At 37.8% G+C, this 20,064-nt stretch overlaps 1 protein-coding gene across 4 annotated transcripts in view; it reads left to right on the top strand.

Annotated features, from left to right (window-relative positions):
- syt1a (synaptotagmin Ia) overlaps positions 1-20,064 on the top strand; it is a 218,537-nt gene that overhangs the window by 177,836 nt on the left and 20,637 nt on the right. For 3 of the 4 annotated variants that reach the window (XM_051107564.1, XM_051107562.1, XM_051107563.1), the window contains 2 exons: positions 9,227-9,399; positions 14,509-14,634. In XM_051107564.1, coding sequence (XP_050963521.1) covers positions 9,227-9,399; positions 14,509-14,634 — 299 coding nt within the window. The remainder of the gene's footprint in view (positions 1-9,226; positions 9,400-14,508; positions 14,635-20,064) is intronic. The other variant, XM_051107565.1, reaches the window with a different exon arrangement.

The following is a 20,064-nucleotide window of genomic DNA, read 5'->3' as shown; positions in this document are numbered from 1 at the left end:
TGCCAAAAACATCATCAGCCAAAAGCCTGACAGATGGAGCAGCTAGCCCTCCCATTCTGATGACCTTTGACCTAATCCCATCTCCCTCTCTTCCCCTTTCCCTGCTGCCCCAAAGTCTGCCCCAGAGGACATCTGAAGGTTACCAGGCCTGTCAACCCTGCTCCCTCGAAATTGAATTACGTAAATAAACAAAAATAAAACCCCAGCCCTCTCCGTCTGCCTGCTTCGCATTATAAAGCCGTTTGGAGAAAGAGATAATCTCATTTAAAACAAGTTAAAACTGCATTACAGTAGTAAACAAACATATGAGAAAAGACACATTTTCCCTCCAGTGTAGGAGAAGCTGCTTCAAAATTGTAATGTGTAAAGCTACAAAACATTAAAAACAAATGTAATATTACAAAATATTTATATTTCAAACAAATGTTGTTGTTTTGAACTTTCTGTTTATCAAAAACTGATCTCAACATTTATAACAAATGTTTCTTAAGCACCAAATCAGCATATTAAAGTGATGTGAAAGATCATGTGATATCCCACAGATCACGTTTTTGTGCCGTTTTAATCTTATTTTGACTTAACAAGGTGGTTATATCTAATTGTGTGAGTTGTTTACTAACTTTAATGCGGAACGTGCACAAACACAAGGTGGATTTATCACACGAACCAATCACAGCAGAACATAACCAGTCATATCCAATCATATTGTGATGGAGACATTGCCTCCTCTCATGTGACTTTCCTCCATTCATTCTCAATTACCCCCCAACAAACCCACTGCATGCTTTAAGGGGTCTGTTAAAACTCAACAAGCTCAGGGGAGGCGAGAGAGATCTCGCTGTAACTTTACCTGATGGTGTTGCTGTTGGACAATTTTTCTTAGAATTATACGCCTTTTAATGTTTGTAATATTGGCAGTGTTTTATTTTTATACTAATTTTTTCATCCAATATTTTGAGGAGACACTGCCTCCTTTGCCTCCTTGGAGGAAACACCCCTGATATATGCACGTGAGCTACTTTCTTACTACTGAAATGTAGTAAAGTTTGTTTCTTTTAGTCAGTTGTTCCCTGTGTCCCACTAAACACATTATCTTGACAAATGGGATGACAGACATCCAATTAGCAGTCAACAGATGAGAACAGACAAATGAAATGGAGAATGAGGGTTTTGGTTTGTTTGTTGTCCCTCATAGCTGTCGTCTCTGATATTTCCAGCACCATAATCAATGATATTATCAGTTTTCAGTCAGAGTCTCATCATTGGTGTCACTCACCGTCCGAGCGCTTCGTACATCACAGACCAAACAACAGCACCGTCTGTAATAACAAAAGATATGATCTGATCTGGATGCTGTTGACAGAGGATATGAGAGGGTTGATATTAATCTGCTCGCAATATCACATGAACTGTTATCACACTTGTCTTTCTTTTTCCCTTCAAATATTTTCTTATATGAGTCTCATGGTTTGTTTGGGAAGCAATGGTGCGAAAACCTTGGATTTCAAACATTTAGAGAATTTTAGGTTTGTCTTCACTACTTTTTGGATTCACATTAGTCAAAAGTTTCTGAACAGTAAGATTTTTAAAGTTTTTAAAGAAGTCTCTGCTCACCAAGCCTGCATTTATTTGATCCAAAGTACAGCAAAAACAGTGAGCTTGTGAAATATTTTTACTATTTAAAATAACTGCTTTCTATTTGAATATAGTTTAACATGTAATTTATTCCTGTGATTTCAAAGCAGAATTTTTAACATCATTGTTCCATTCACATGATCCTTTAGAAGTCATTCTACTATGCCGATTTGCAGCTCAAAAAACATTTTTTATTTATTATTATGTGAAAAGCAGCTGAGTATAAATTTTTTTAGGTTTTTTTGATGAATACAAATTTCCGAAGAACAGCATTTATCTGAAATAGAAAACTTTTGTAACATTATAAATGGAGAGTGACTCCATTTACTGACTCCAAGCTTTGGAATATGAGTATAGTGTATAATGTAACAAAAGCTTTTTATTTCAGATGAATGCTGATCTTTGGATCTTTCTGTTCATCAAAGAATCCTGAAAAAATGTACTCAAGTGTTAACTCTTTCAGCTTTGATCACAGAATTAAAAAAGAAAGCAGTTATTTTAAATAGTAAAAATATTTCAAAATTTTACTGTTTTTGCTGTACTTTGGGTCAAATAAATGCAGACTTGTTGAGCAGAAGAGGCTTCTTTAAAAAACATTAAAATTCTTACTGTTCAAAAGTTTTTGACTGGTAGTGTAGTTTTGTAAAGAAAATTTTGTAATAGCATTTTATATATAATATTGATTGCAGTCTGTAATCCTAATATGGTTAGCGGCCACTCACCTGCTTTTTAGAATATCAGTCTCGAATGCTATGTGAATATTACATCACAATTAATATTCATGAGCCAGGCTTCATTTTCAGATTGTTCCTTCGCCCCTGAAACTTTACTAAATGGATATTGAAATTACCGCCCATCTGCTGGACTGTAACATAACCACATGGCATGATAAATCACTTCCAAGTAATTTTCCTTAACGCAGAGAGTATCTTTGGAAGTGCAACAGGGTTGTCTTTCTCTCGTGCTGTATAACATGCTCTAGTACCAGGGTTAATTGACCAACAGCGTGCTGTCAAAACACATTAGTTTGGGTTGCCAGTGTGTGGTGTATTACACCGATGGATCATTTTCCCCCGCTCGGCCCGTGCGCTCACGATCACGGCGTACTCTCAATCAAATCACGCCTGTTAAGACATTGAGTTTCTCGTTACGTTTTGGCGTGTTAACAAGTGTGAGAGTGGGTAACTCGGCCCTGCTGCATGCCGCCTGGGGATAGATCATGTTACTGTTGGCTTCGCGTTAGCAGGCAACACAACCTCGCTGGTCAGAGACGCTCACATTATATTCTGATCAGACAAACAGTGGGATAATGACCCCCGGGCTGCCCGAAGAGAATCCCAGCATGGTGCCACTACTGCTGATGACAAATACAGTTACTGTTGCCATCTATGTAAATTGACTTTATATTAATATAATATGTTTACTGCTTGAAGGATGAATGTCTTGAAAACGAGTTGAAGTTGGCCTACATTTCGCAGAAAAGTCAGGAAAAATATATATGAATTCAATAAAAAATATAATATAATATGTAGAAATTATATTATATATTTTTTTTAATAAATAAGATTTTCATTGATGTATAGTTTTGTTAAGATAGGACTATATTTGGCTGAGATACAACTATTTGAAAATCTGCAAAGAAATCTAAATATTGAGAAAATCACCTTTAAAGTTGTCCAAATTAAGTTCTTAGCAATGCATATTACTAATCAAAAATTAAGTTTTGATATATTTACAGTAGGAAATTTACTAAATGTCTTCATGAAACAAAAAAAAGCTTTAATCCTCCTTATTTTATTATATTTGTCTGAATTTTGTTACATTGTTCTACTCATAAAGACATGCTGCTGGAATGGCTTTAAAAATAATTAATAAATTATCATATTATTATTATATTGTATTATCTTATATTATATTATATTTATTATATATTTTTTTAATCTGATTAAATGAAAGGTATGACAAAAACATAAACACTTAATAATTTAAATAGTATAATGATAATGAGAATTGTGTGATTTAAAAAAAAGGCATTGCAATGAGAAATGTGAATTGGGTTTGAGGGAAAGGTATTTAATTTATTATGAAAATGATGGCACAGTGCAAAAAAATAAAATAAACTCTCACTTTTTTTATCCATTTTCACCTTTTTCTTTCATTTGAAATATGAAATGGAAATGTTCTTGACAGGTTTCGTGAGATTCACCCTGTCTTTGCATAAGTAATTTTTTTTTTCTTGTGTGGGTGTTGTGAAAATTAATTTGCATATTTAAAAATCTTAATATCCCCTCGCTGCAGATTAGGTACTTCAGCCAGCACCTAGATACTTGAATAAAATCATAAAAATGTGAAATAATTGTGTTCATTAAAAGTTTTAAATAAGTAAAAACTTAAAGTGAGAATTCCGTCACATGCAGAATGAAGTCCAATCATGCACATGCAATAAAATACATGCATATTTATGATGTTTTCATGAATCATAGTTATAAATATGTGGTATCCAAACTATTGCAGTCCTGCACTGCAAGCGGATGATAAAATTGTTTTGTAAATGCAAGATGCCAATCTCCGAGTCATTATTGTTTGGATTCCCTGGCATGGCTTCCTAAAGCAGCTTGGTAAGATTTTTGTGCGAGCCCAGTCTGATAAGTCTGATGCTGCATTCTTTTGTCACGGAAAAGGTGGAGAGCGAATGAGTGCGCTCGAGATCTTATTCACACACTCGATTGGATGGGGTCGAGCCAGAAGGACTCTCACGTCCTTGAAAGGCGTACTGAGATGGCAGACTTTCTTTGGCATCCACCTCCAGTTGTGTCATTGTTCTAAGCTGCATTTGGCTTTGAATTGTGCACCGCAGCGGTGCTGGATTTGAATAAAGTTCTTTCTGATTGGCTGTGCAGTCACACGGTCCAGCTACAAACCTCATTTTGCACTCCCTGTTGAGAGTTTGTGTGTGCATGTGCATGGCGGAACGAGAGATAGCTGCTTGAAGTTGAAGAGCACATGCTTGCTCCGCAATCCCAAAGGACAATAGACACTTACACAATTGAGTTAATTAGAAAATGTTTCTATTGCTTTCTGGGTCTCGGGTTCTTTTAATTAAGAAACACAAAAGTGTCTTTCAGAATAAGACATTTGCTTGATGAAGAAGATAAGCACTCTGGTTTATTGCGTTGGACGGTGCAACATTAGACTTATTTGCATCTATTAGTTCACAGCCAATGCAATTTCAATTCTAGTCAACTAAGCTTGATATGAGAAGTATTTTTTTCTCTACCATGATAAAAGTAATCTAATTGCTAACGCAGACTGTGTGATTAAAAATACAGCTAATGTACTCATAGCAGTCAATTTACTCTGACTCAAGCTGTGCTTGTTGTATTAAACATAATTTTTTCATAAGCTTTCATTATAAAAGTGTCAGTATTGCTTATTGTCCGCTGTAGCACTAAATGGTTCTCATAATTGACCTTTACACACCTTTAATATGAGCTCACCGCTGTTGTGAGAGATTCTGTCCTGTCACAGAATCCCGTACCCCTTGAATCCAAGAGTTTTTTGATCTGTCTTGTCACAGTATGTCTGGAAGATGTTGAATAAAGTTGTTTTCTTTGTGCACAAAAGTCCTCGTAGCTTTATAAAATTAAGGTTGAACCATTGATGTCACATGGACTGTCTTAACAATGTCCTCACTACCTTTCTAGGCCTTGAGTGTGCTAGTTGCATTGCATTGCATATCAAAAATATCTTAAATTGTGTTCTGAAGATGAACAAAAGTCTTACAGGTTTGGAACAACATGAGGATGAGTAATTAATGACACAATTTTAATTTTTGGGTAAGCTATTTCTTTAAAATTAAAAGCTTATCATTAATTCACCATGGTCATGCAACATTATGCACTCATCTTGGCAAAGATTCACAAATTTCCCAAGCTGGAGGTCCGATTTCACATGCCATTCAATTGCACATTTCAAAGTACAATGCTGAATGAAACCTAGCAATATAATCTTGCATGACACAGCTGTCAAGACACATATAATAATGATAGTACTCCAAGAAAACTGGCTGGTCTAAGCTTAGGATGGCTCAATGCTTTGTGCAGTTTGAGTCCCATGTGGCAGAGTTTTCTTTAGTGGAGGCATAGAGATGAAAGGGGCTCTTTATTCTCCCAAAAGGTTGATATTCAGGCCAGTGGCGGAGAAAAAAGTGAGGGGCAGAGAGCAGGTTTTAACAGGTATGAATCAGGGGTCTGATGCTAGACAAGCTTCAGGAGCAATTATGGTCTAAGCCGCAAGCTTTCAAAGAAGATGCGGGGCAACTGACCAATAAAAGTGGCCTTTAAGATGGCTGACAGATTCTTCGTTTGAAAAGAGTTGAAATGACAGAGCTTTGGAAAAAGCTTTTTGAAAGCCTGGTGAAAGGGTTTTTGTTTTGTTTTTTTTTCATATCTGTTTTTTCTTTTCATTTCATGTCTCTTACTGTGCTGAAATGTTATGCTAAATGAGCAAAACAGTCACTCTGCTATTCAAGATGTTCAATCAAATTTTAAGTAGGAAACGCTATTCACAAACCATTTTCTTTAAAGTTTGGTGCAAACAGGATTTAACAATGAGAAATTTTAGGCATTTGAAATAAGTTTCCTGTGAGAAACACACTAGGGGTCTCTGTTAATTGTTCTTTATTTTGAATGAACCATGAGGGAAGATACTGTATGTCTGTCTATAAGCTAAAACCATTTTGTTTGTTAGTTTTTTTTCTAAATGGATATAGTGAAGAGTGTTGTGCTAAGAAGGAAAAAACAAAGGAAAAAAGTGGAGGATTGTCACCTCCATTACCCCACAGCCAAGTCGAGGCCGTGGGCTGATGATCCCAAAGTTACTTTAGACTATCACTCACTGTTTTTCCTCAGAGGAGAGTGCTTATCGATTTTGTCAACAGCCGATTGATTTTTCTTTCTCTCTATCTCTCTCACTCTTTATCTTCCTCTTTCTCTCTCCCTTTGGACCTTGCTGTGGGAAATGTGTCCTGTGGTAGCAAGTCTAACCCTCCTGGGAGACAAAGATGCTAGCATTTATTTTCATTTTTCTACTGCCAATTCAAATATGAAGGCCTCACACCATGATAAGAGAAACAAAAGATTGAGGACGTTTAGGGAAAAAGGCTGTCTGGATATTGGACATGTTCTAAATGCCAACTGTCCTGGCTGAAATTTCTTTTCAAATATATTTGATGGATAAATCTCAACAAAAAACTTGTCCAGATCACATTTTACTCAAAATTATCAAAAAAGAAAATGTGTTGTTAAGGTTGAACCACTGATGTCACATGAACTATTTTATCAATGTCTTTACTACCTTTTTGGGCCTTGAACATGTCAGTTGCGTTGCTGTCTCTCTAAGATTTCATCAAAAATATCTTAATTTGTGTTTTGAAGATAAACAAAGGTCTTACGGGTTTAGAACAACATGAGGGTGAGTAATTAATGTCAGAATTTTCATTTGTGGTGAACTTTCCCTTTAAGGACAGCAAAAATTGGTCTTTTATTTCTTCCGATTTTCAGGTGAGATATGACCTTGACAGGTTTCTTGAGATGTGCATACATGTTTAACATGTTTAAGTGCTTCCTTGTTTCCCAAATGCAGAATACTTGATGTCTCTGGTGCACTGGAGCCTGACATTATTTATACAGTCCTTGACTCTGCATTGTCCCCGAACAAATCAAGCACATTCAAATGTGGAGTGGAAAAATCGTCTTCTTTTCTGGAGAAATCTGCTTCCCCGAAAGTTGCCATTCTGCTGCCAGGTGTTTGTTGTGTTGTGCGCAAAAGCCGTAATTACTGTATGAGTCTCTGAATGCAGAATTCTTCCACCACATCTGTCTACCAATTATTCCCAGCAAATGTTGGTTCGAGGAGGAAGCTCCTCTTGCATCTCGGAAACTGACATTTTCGTATCTGGTGCTTGTGCTCTGTTGACGCATGCAGTTTTAGTCCTGCTGTATAGAGGCGTCGCTCTTTCTCTTGGCAGGAGGCTGTTAATCTTGTCGAAAAGCTGAGAAGCTCGATTGTCCTCCCCTGACAGCGCTCACTGGAGTTTGGAGCTGTATTTATAAAGTCATGACCAGAAGAGGAAATACTATTTTCAGTTATTCCAACACTGTGTCGCACAGATGTAAATTGCTCACAATATTTTTAAAACAGCTTTTTAGAGGCTAAGCAATTTGGTCAGTCTGCATAAATTGGTTTGTTAAGGTCAAACCTCATTAAACAACATACTTTTTGGAGTATTTTTTTCGTTCCGTTTATTTAGTTCCACGCTGTCCTTGACAATCAAACGAATCCGGCTCTGAGCTTGATTGCTTTAACGATGTCAAGCTTAAAATGTCTTCCAAGAGTGATCAAATGGCAAGTTGTGAATGCCAACAGCTCCTGTTTTCAACTAAATTGGCTGATTACTCTCACTAGAGCACTGCAACATCTCTCTCTGAGCGAAGATCGTTAATCCTGTGCGACCGGCAGACACGAAGGTCTCTGGCAATTGATCAAAGAGTGTCAACCAAGAGACTAAAACTTTTCGTCATTTTCACTTCGTTTCCTCATTGCTCTGTGAAGATATTGAACCGTTAAAACACATGGCTATTTATATGGAGTCATGGCAGCTCAGTTCGTTTGGTAGCGATCTTGATCTATTTTCATTCTTGCGAGTACAGCTTTTAGCGGCTTGAATGGAGACAGTCTAAGAAATTAAGAGTTATTTTAAGATTAAAATTCTGCAATTATTTACTCACCCTTCTGTTTTTATAAAACTAGACTTTTCTTTGTTCTGTGGAAACCAAAAAGGAGGAACTTAACGGAATGTTCAGACTGCTCTTTTCCAAGTAATGAAAGTAATATTTTAAAGGTGACATCAGATGCCCATTTTTCACAAGTTGGTATGATTCTTTAGGGTCTTTATGAAATGTCTGCAACATAGTTTGGTTAAAATTCCTCAAATGTTGTGTAAATACCCTTTTTACCTCATTAAAAACAGCTCTGTTCACAGCGACCCATTTTGGTGCATGTCTCTTTAAATGCTAATGTGCTACTGCTCACTCCGGCCCTCTCTTACATTTTTGGTGTATTCGGGAGCATCATTACTATCAAAAACAAAACTAATCCCCTGCATCCTCAGTGGCTCCGATGTCGGGGAAGTCACTTTTACATCCAAATACAAAACACCTGCATTGCTTACCAGTTGTTGTTGGTGCTACATCTGCTCAAGCATGGAGAAAATGGTGAAGTACAACTGGCTGAGGGCAGAAATATGCTAATTCAGGACAGTCTGTCAGCGGTCATGGGCGGGGCTTGAGCAGTATGACGTCATAATGCTCAGAAAATCAAAAACGCTTGATAATTGAGACTGTTTAGGTTTTTTGGGGATTAAAAATAAGGAGTGAATGGATTTTTAATTATTGTAGTGTAGTTGCTGCTAAGACACAATAATGTGAATTTTGCATCCGATGTTCACTTTAAAGGCAGATAGCAACCTAAATGTAGTGCATGAGTTCAAATGTAGAGTATTGAGTTTTCTTGTCTCTTTTTGTTTGCACAGTGCCATCATGGGCCATCGTCGCCATTGCGTTTGTTGCTGTCGTACTAGTCGTTTCCTGCTGCTTCTGCATCTGCAAAAAGTGGATATTCAAGAAGAAGAACAAGAAAAAGGGCAAAGACAAGGGCAAGAATGCCATCAACATGAAGGACGTCAAGGACGGTATCAAAACCGAGGTAAAAACATTTTGTTACTGCTGTTGGTTACTTGCCTTGTTCTTTAGTCGTCAGAAGTTGCATGAAACATTAATTATCGTATTAATGCACGATGCCAATTAAGAATGTACATAAGCCAACTCTAGATGGAGTCACCTGTTGACGATGTTGTTTCACAGCTGACTTTAATTGCAGGACTGCAAACCTGGGCATGTTAACGGTTCATTAAAGTATTCAGTTTTTCTGTTTTTCTAGCATTTACTGTAGCTTAATTCACTTTGTAGTGCTGCATATGGTTAACTGTGCTATGAAGTGGTATCAACCCAGAGAAATGACGGTAGATAATGAAAACAATAGGAGAAAGAACATTAATGCAGCTCGCTTTTTTCCCACACACCCACAAATTATATGGAACACTGGCACTTTAACCCTAGTTAGCATGCTAATTGCATTAACATGCTCGCAATAGTACACTTCTAACAGAATAATTGACAAAGTCAGCTTAATTCGCGGTGTAAGGACACTGGCTTTGAGACCATGCCAAGACCACTCAGATCCCAAATTAGAGACATTGATTTTCGAGCACAAAGCACAGTGAAGAGGAACAGACACAGATAATTAACAACACTCTTTAAAAACCCAGTGTGCCATTCCAGAATGTCACAGTTTATCAGCGTCAAACCAATTGCAAACTGCTATACAATAGCTGCTATGATGTTTACCCACCTACATTGTGTATTGGTACTTTCAAAATAGAAATTTGAAATGGCTACCGCCATTCTGAATAAAACAAACCAGCCTAAGGTAGTTAACTGGTCTTCCAACTGGACCAAGCTGGTTAGACTGGTCTCTAGTTTTAGAGGGATTTGGGTCACTTGGAAGACCAGCTGAAAACCATCGTGGCCACGTTAGAGTTAATTTAACCTCATGTTTTTATTAGGAAAAACCCATATATAGATTGTAATACCTGTGCTATTTTGATAAATATGAAAGGTTAATGAAACGTCATTCTTATTTATCCAATTAGCGCAGGTATTAAGAATGATACACAACAATCAAAGCGATTTGCCAGAGTACAACGTCCTGCACAATGTACATCTTTGTTGTATTGTCAACAGAAGGAGCTTTGAGCTTCTCAGCAGTCATTTCTCCTGGTATGCCCAGACTCATGTGGTCGCCTTTGTGTGTGGTTGTTTTAATTTGTGTCTCTTCCTTCCATGTCCTCCTTATCTATGTTTTGTCTGATGACTTTGCGGGATTGCCACTGGCGGTAGGTTCCCAATTGCTGTTGGATCTTCTATAGCCTGCTGCAATGACTTTTTAATAGCCTCTTGACAACAGGTTTACTCTAGTAGAGTAAAATATATGTAACTATGCATACAGTACATGTATATCTACAATATATATGTGTGTAAGTCTACATATACACATATATATGAAGAGAGAAAATGCATTTGGGTACGCTTTAGCAAGGTTGAACCACATTGATTTCTCTTTGTCATTTTAGGTCCAAAACAGAAAATGATCATTTCTCCTGAAATGGCTGAGGAGACTGTCAAAGTCCGGACTGTTTAACTGCTAGTGATACGTTCGGCTTGTTTGACTGCCCTTAGCCAAATTATCTGTACTCATCTGGTCCACTAGAACTTAAAATTAAAAAATGTCCTGGAGGAGAGCAGCACCCACCTCATTAGCAGGACAAATTTGTTCAAGAAGCAATTTTCAGACAAGATGACCAGACTGATCTTTAATTGGCTGACATGTTTTTAAAACATCATCTTTGCCAGTCAGATGGAAAGGGTATTAATAAAGGACATTCGCAGCTGCATACTAACTGGTACTTTTAATTATTTTACACTTACGAAAAGACTCATTTCAAGGAATAGTTCAGCCAAAAAAGAAAAACTGTCTTCATTTGCTCACCCTCATGTTGTTCAAAAGCTGCATGACTCTTCTTGGAACACAAAAAGACATGTTTTACAGAATGTCCTCACTGCTCTTTTCCATATAATGAATGTTAAAGCTGACTACATATGTTAAGCAAGATTTGAAAAGCATAATAGTTTAATATTTTATCACACTGCTATCAGATGTGACCCTGGACTACAAAACCAATCGTAAGTAGCACGGGTATATTTGTAGTAATAGCCAACAATCCATTGTGTGGGTTAAATTTATTGATTTTTCTTTTATGCCAAAAATCATTAGGATATAAAGTAAAGATTATGTTTTATGAATAAATTTTGTAAATTTCCAACCGTAAGTATATCAAAACTTAATTTTTGATTAGTAATATGCATTGCTACGAACTTCATTATAAGTTTAAAGGCATTTTTTTCAATATTTAGATTTTTTTTTTTGCACCCTCAAATTTTCAAATAGTTGTATCTTGGCCATCCTAACAAACCATGCATCAATCGAAAGCTTCTTTATTCAGCTTTCAGATGATGTATAAATATAAAAAATTGATCCTTATGACTGGTTTTGTGGTCCAGGGTCACATATGACTCGAAATGTAGTGCCTGGGTCATACAAACCACTATTATAGTGTTTTGTTTTTGTCCATTTTTGAGCTTTACGAGCCTTTAATTCCCATCTGCTTTCATTATATGCAAAAGAGTGGCTTGCGTGTCCTGATAAACATCTCCTTTTGAGTTCTGCTGGAAAAATAAAGTCATACGAGTTGGAACAACAACAACTTGAGGGTGAACAAATGATTTCTGGATGAACTATGCGTTTAAATACACCACAAGACTTAACAAGCACCCCAAGAGCTTGTTGAATTGAAGCGCTGAAGTGTTTGCGAAAGTAGTCTGGTCCTCATAAAGAGACAAGACAGTCCAGAAATCAATTTTGTTCAGCCTTTTGCTTTCACACTTGTAACCCAACAACTAATAAGACAGGCCCTTGTACACATTACGATCCCTCCCACCAACACCTTCTGCTGGCATGATGCTTACAGCTTCCATGAGCGTGGTGGTTATCACCAATAACTAAGGGTCATGACAACGCCACTGTGTGTGGAAGATCACGTCACAGAGAATGAGGGTCACTATACGAGCACTCTTCTTGAGAACGTGAATGCCCTGCATGCTTTACCGATGAGCAAGACTGCCCTTTCGGAAGGCAACTGTTTCACAGTGAATGAACTGAGAGCTGAGTTTGCCTCGACAATCGCATGCTTTCCAGCGACAGCAAACCTCCCTCGACATCCCCTTAACACTGCCACCGTCTGAAACTCAGGCTAGCTAGGGAGCTAATGCCACACCATCCACAACATTTTCCTACTGATTTGTTGATGCCAGAGATTGTTCTGCCTGAAATAACATAAAGGACAATGTATTGTACAATGTATTTCTTAAGAACATCTGTCTGCTCATCTTGCCTAGGGTTGGGCGGTATGACCAACAATTGTATGAGTAATTTTATATCACGATACCGGTATATATAACATGAATTGTTTTTTATCCATCTATCTATCTATCTATCTGTCTATCTATTTTTGACTGATTTTGACAGCGTCATACGTTAATTATTAGGAAGATTTTCATAATAAATGTTTTATATGTCTGACAACTGTGAAGAAACGGTTTAACTAATGTGGTCTCAAAGAGAATATTTCACTCAAAAATGAAAATTCTGTCAGATTTAAGGCCTTTGTTCATCTTAGGACCACAAATTAAGATAATTTTGATGAAATCTGGTAGCTTTCTGACTTTCTGAAGCTATGGGAATACTTATTTTGTGTGCAAAGAAAACAAATATGATGACTTTATTCAACAATTTCTTCTCTTCTGTCAGTTTTTGACTAGCATTAATGACCAACACATTCTTACTCGCAACTCGTCATATACTGAGGCTTGTTCAAGACCCCTTGGCATCGCTTTTTGACGCTCAAGGAACCCCTTTAGAATATTTTTTTAACATACAGGTTATCCTTTAAGCATCACTTTTCGATGTGCTGAGTGCTCCATTGCCTTAATTTAATGGTTTGCATGCATTTGTAAGAATAGAAGTCATTTTATATAAATGTATGTAATATGAATATTTTTGGAATAAATGATGACTGTAGTTGTATCTGTCTGTTGTATCCTGTGTTTTATAGACAAATGGTAGGTTTAGGTGCAGGGAATGTCCAAATGGTGTAATGTGAATAAAATAGTTGTGACTGTTTACTTCACACCAACATATATGCAATAATGGCAATATTATTACCCAATATATAATTTAATCATGACGATAAATTTCCCAATGCCTTTGGCGTCAGCATATTGACGCCAAAGGTGTCTTGTTAATAGCAATGGAGGATCCTGCACGTCGAAAAGTGATGCTAAAGGGGTACCCTGTGCATCAAAAAGTGATGCCAAAAGGTCCTGCCCAAGCGTCAATATGTGACGAGTTGGGAGTGAGAATGTTTTGTCATGACAGTACTGACACGGAGGAGAAGAAACTGTTGTTTAAAGTCATTATTTTTGTTTTCATTGCATACAAAAAGTTTTCTCGTAGCTTTGTAAAATTGAGGTTGAACCACTGATGTCACATGGACTATTTTAACAATGTCTTTACTACCTTTCTGGGCCGTGTCAGTTGTGTTGCTGTCTATGCAGGGTCAGAAAGCTCTCAGATTTAATCAAAAATATCTTAATTTGTGTTCTGAATATGAACAAAGGTCTTAGGGTTTGGAACGACATGAGGGTGAGTAATTAATGACAGAATTTTTTCATTTTTGGGTGAACTATCCTTTTAAATAGAGTAGAGTATAATTATATAATAGCTATATATAGTACCATATGCGCCGCCGATACGTTTTCATACCATCCAGCCCTAGCCGTGCCTTCCCCACCAACCTAAATTGCTTGCACTCATTCAGTTCATCTTCTTGCAACTCTTTTCACAACTTTCCACAATAGCAGACCATAGGAAAGAAGGGGGTTCACAGCCCAAGTCTAGTGCATCACTGAGCATGTCATGGTCTTAATCGCTGTGGTGTTTTAGTGCTTGCTCCCCCCCTAATAGAGGTGCGGTTGAAGAGCAGGCTGGTCCAGGGCGGGCCCGGCGCTCTGGCGAGGGCAATCGGGCAGCGCCAGCGTTGGGCCGACAGGACTGACTGTTAGTGGGTGTCTCCTTCAGGCCTTGAAGGATGAGGATGATGCGGAAACAGGGCTGACGGATACAGAGAAAGAGGTGGAGCCTAAGGAAGAAGAGAAACTTGGCAAATTACAGTACTCCTTGGATTACAATTTCACAGAGAATACGGTAAGGGGCTGTCTCCAAATCGCCGTCACTGTGTGTGGTGTTTAGTGGGGTCTTCTTCGTAAGTACAGCGTGTTTGTCGTCAAATTGTAAACAGCTCCACTCAAATAATGCCCAGTCACTCTTTCATAATTGAATGCTTAGTATAAACTGTTTAAAAAATATATATACTGAAAATATGACACTATGTTTGACAATATTGCTTTTCAGAGTTGATGTGCTCTATTATTAAGTGCTATCTATGAAAACCAGAGGAATTCAGACTTAGCACTTAGAAAATAATGTGCATCATCCTGTAAACTCACCAAATGCCCTGAATGTCAAGGGCACGTCACAGTAGTTAGATTCAAGTTTGAATTGGCTTTCTCCCACGCTGACTGAATGAGGGTGCTGGCTTGTTTTCAGCTCTGAGGCTAAGCCGAAATTCATTGGGCGCCTCTTACAAACGGTTGAGCTTGAAAGCCGAGTGACTTCCAGAATGGATGCACTTCCTTTTGTCAGATGCTGGGTGACAGATAATTGAAGCTGTGCATAGTCTCACGCCGAGACTGTGCAGAAAAAAGCCACAAACCTGAAAGAGCCAGATTATCCGCCGTCACACGAGCACAAATTACAGCTTTTATAAGCACCGCCACCACAGGAGCCTTTTCATTGTATGTCGGCAACATATGTGTAGTGGTGAAATGACAAAATGACTGCAAATGACTGGTAATGCTTTCACTTTATGGCATAACAGAGTTTTAAGAACAAGAATGAGATGTTCAGGATACTGCATTTGTTCTATTCTTTTGCCATGTAACAAACATATTTCAAATATCTGGTTTACTCAAGTTTTCATAGCAGGTATAAGAATGTAAGGATAAAATATGGCATGGGCACGAAAGAGCAAATTCACTAAACAATAGTGTATGGAATTTTAGCATAAAAACATTCTTATTCACTAACAATCTGCCAGCAAGCTAAAGTACTAAAATAGCACTGTACCATATTTTAACACAGCACCATTAACGTCCACGGAAAGCTAAAACATTGCAAATAGCATGTGCAAATAAATGAAGCCATTAGCAGGTGTTGAATTTCCCCCACAATGTTTTTCCCTTTAGAGCAGAGCAAAAAGCCTGACCCAGATTCAACACGTAGACCTACGCACTCTCATATACGCAAGTGCTCGCATGTATCTCCACCCTTCGTGCTGGCAAGAAACCTACGTGCTTCTTTCCCGTCTGCCTTTAAATCAAGCTGAGCATCGCTTCAGGGAGACTCAGAGGTCTGGGAGATTTTTCTGCAGCTCTTGCCCTTTCCAAAGGGGAAAGGTTCCAGGGAGCACAGCTAAACTCTGGGTTTGTTTAAAGGTAATCTGGACCTTTCCGACCCTGCTGAGCAAGCCAGAGGGTAAAAATAGAAAAAGTACAAAACATGGCAGTCACAAAGCCACAAGACACAATATCTCAGAATCCAGGGCGGCTCCTCGGGGAGACAGAGAGACAGGGTGCAGATAAGGGCAATATTATTAATGAGAATAGAAAAAGAGGTGCGGATTGAGCTGCGAATCCATACACGTTCACCGAGGTGAATCATTGCGATCGTGGCCTGTTTTCTAACGCATCCCAGGTATTTTAAGGACAGAAACCCCTCGCTGTTTATGCCGAATAACAAACCCCACTAAGAAAACCATTTTCCCTGAAAACCATTGCAGCAGTAATTTAAGATGACAGCTCAAAGCCTTCAGATGAGAGATTGTGAGCACTGCACCCACTGAGGTGAAGTCACACGGCTGAATCTTCCTCCAGCATGTCCTGCATCAGTTTGATTCTTCAAACTGCGTGGAGTTTTTGTAGCCTGCAGAGCGATTGAAGGTTATTATGGCCAAAGTCTCATCAGGATCAGATAGTCCTTCACCCCCCATCTATGGCCAAACAACCAAAGACAAATCCACCCTGGCTCAAACTGCTACTGTCGTCCACAACTATTCAGTCTAACTCACAGCTAGGAGCTACTTACAAAAGACTACTTGTTTAGACTTAGAGATGGCATCTGCTTGCGTATCGCAAACTTCCGGTGAGACTGACATTGCATTGTCTGTTGTCAAAAATATAGCGAAGTGTGAAGCACACCTCACACAGAAGTCACTTTCAAACCAGCAGCTTTCTTGCTCAACCCTGCAAATTTACATGACCAGTTTGAACCTGCTGTGAAATCTGCATCTTGCCCTCATACAAAACTCTTAATACGACTTAATTTCACCTGATGAAATTCAGCAAACAATGGCAAATGCAACTTTAAGGTCAATAGGATATCAACAGTACTCTATTTATTATAAGTCATTTTACATGTCATTAGTTGGGTTTCCATCCAAAGTTGTGAATTTTACTTCTACGCAAAATTGAATTTTTCACATTAAAACATTTGCGAATAAGCACCATTTCCATCCAACGAGTCTAAGAGAACAAAATCATCAGTTACTCACAAACTGGCACTAAATATCTCTAAGAAATGTAGGAGAAGCCACTGAATATAATAGTTTTTGTATATAACAAATTACTTGTGCCTCAGAGAGAGCAAACAAAACACAACAAATGCGGTCATTGCTTTCGGAGGTGGATGCCTGCTGTTTGGGAATGCAGAGTTCTGGGAGGCAATTATACAGAAATACTTTGACAACAGACTTTGCCTGGGATTTTAAAATGAACATAACATTTTAGATGCTGTGCAACAAGATCGGTCTGCTGATTAGTTAGGTTATGCGTTCCCACAGCACAAAATCACATGACTTCTTGATGCGCATGGAGAAATTTATTTGATAGATGTGTTTCCATCTCCTATTATTCGCATTAACCCTTTTTCACACAAGTCAAAAAGCACCTCAACTCATTTCTGATGAAATACTTCAAAATGGCCATGAAAACAGGTTGATGGAAACATAGCTATTGTGTTTTTTTTTTTTTGGCCAAACTCTCTGTCAGATCACTAAAACAAACAAAAAATGGTGATAATACAGTTAAGGTCAAAAGTTTGCGTCCCCCTTCAGAATCATTAAAAATGTTAATATTTTACCAAAAAAAGAGGGATCATACAAAATGCATGTTATTGTTTATTTAGTCTTGACCTGAATAAGATATTTCACATAAAAGATGTTTACATGTAGTCCACAAGAGAATATAATAGTTGAATTTATAAACATGACCCGGTTTTAAAGTTTACATCCCCTTGGTTCTTAATACTGTGTTGTTACCTGAATGATCAACAGCTATGTTTTTTTGTTTAGTGATAGTTGTTCATGAATCCCTTGTTTGTCCTGAGCAGTTAAACTGCTCGCTGTTCTTCAGAAAAATCCTTCAGGTTGTACAAATTCTGTGTATTTGAACCCTTTCCAACAATGACTATGATTTTGAGATCCATCTTTTCACACTAAGAACAACTGAGAGACTCACATGCAACTATTACAGAAGGTTCAAATGCTCACTGATGCTCCAGATACAAAATAAGTTAAAATTTACCCTGATCTTCAAATTCAAAAAGTTTTCACCCCTCAGCTCTTAATGCATCTTGTTTCCTTCTGGAGCATCAGTGAGAAATCATTATCCTAACTTTTATCTTCATACTACATACTAGAATCTCAGTTGGCCAGACAGTGATTAGTCGTTTCTGAATCATTAAATTATTGGTGTCCGGAACACCGTGAGTTTTTTAAAAGCTTAGCTTGAATGTGTGCTATAAATAAATTAAGTATTCTCAATTAGAATGCAATGGAGGCTTGGAACCGGAAACATTATTAAGTACGTCAGAACTAAACAAGTGTATTGTGCACACAGACTTTTTTCTAAATCAAATTACAGTGCATTTAGGGTATGTTATTAGTTTGTGTATTCCCTATGAAAAAAAATCTATGACCTTTCTGTTGTGAGTGCCATGCTATATTGTTAAGCTACAGGAACTCCTCATAGCAATAATAGCATTAATTTAAAATATATTGAAAGAAGTGTTACAATTGAGTTATATTGAGATGTTCTCAAGGGTGAACATGACCTTTACATTTAATTGAAATTCAATGTTTTTATTATTATCTAGATATTGAATTTCTCATTGCTAGCATGTCAAGATATGAATCTGAAGTCAAAATCTAGCTGACATCTAAGTATTCTCCTGTCAAGGAGTATGAAATGCTAAAGACAGGAATCAGTATATATTAAAATTTATTTCTGCAGTTCTCAAAAATATCTCATATTTCAGCATGACTGACAAAAGAGAACTGTCGGTTAGTAAAATAAATAATAAGGACTCTTATTTTGTCAATTGTTTTCACTTATGCTTAATGGAAGCAGTGAATATAGGAGTGATGGGCATTATTTGTGGAGCATTTGCAACCATTTCTTTCAAAATAATGTTTCTTTTTTTCTCTTTGATTGTGTCTGTGTTAGAACAGTGTTTGTGGGGTTGTTTCTTTCTTCAAGTCGGAACATGTTCTGCTTTTTATCCAGGATTACAGTGTGAAGCAATAAAACTGTCGAGACCTGAAACCCACCACCATTTAATGAAAAAAAAATCAAACATTACTACACCCTGACAGGATATTAAAATCTTTATATTTCCTTTGTTAAAAAAAAAAAAACAATCACAGGGTTCTCTGATGGCCACCATCTAAACCAGAAACACTGGCAAGCTCGACTGACTACAGTCCTTCCTGTGGCAACACAACTGAAGTGTGACAGCTGGTCAGAGTGAGAGAGAAAGAGCTCTACGCCCGAGTGCCTGTGTAGACACAGAGACAGGGCGTTTTATGGGAAGCTGATGGGAGCTTGATTGACTGACTCTAGGACCCATGAGGCCATGCAGGGGATATGGTGACTGGCAGGTCAATCAGGACCTCGGCCCAGCCAGCCAGCCAATCAATTATCAGAGCCGATGGGGAGATAGGATCAGGAGCGCCACGCTTGACATGGCCTGACCCCCATTGCCTCCTTAATGCTGGGACTGTTTAAAGAGTAATGCAGCATGGGTCTGAAGGACGCACCTCAGCATCATAACTATAACTGACCTCTCAAGGCTTTTCGTATAAATAAGCATATACTTTCAAGGCTGATTTACTATGGTAACACCCACCCACCCACCAGACTCTTTAGAAGGCAGTTGCAATGTTTTCCATGTGTGTTACTAATTTTGGAGCAAAAGTTCTCAAACAGTGCTGGCGCATCCACCAAACTTTGAAAAAGTATGAAATTGTCAATATTATAAAGAAATTTCCTTGTTTGTTGAGACTACTAATGTGAAATGAGATCCTAACACCTATTATTTGAATGTAGTGTCATTTTATTATTACTTAAATACTACTGTGGTATTCATTAACATTTTGATTTAGATTTTTCCTATTTATTTTTATTAGGGGTTCAAGCATGTAGCGCTGAAACTCTATTGTAATTGTTAAAATGTCCAAAA

This window comes from Labeo rohita, chromosome 4, assembly GCF_022985175.1.
Source record: "Labeo rohita strain BAU-BD-2019 chromosome 4, IGBB_LRoh.1.0, whole genome shotgun sequence".
NCBI lineage: Eukaryota > Metazoa > Chordata > Actinopteri > Cypriniformes > Cyprinidae > Labeo > Labeo rohita.
The sequence above is the reverse complement of the archived record's forward strand: the minus strand, read 5'-3'. Positions and strand labels throughout refer to the sequence as shown.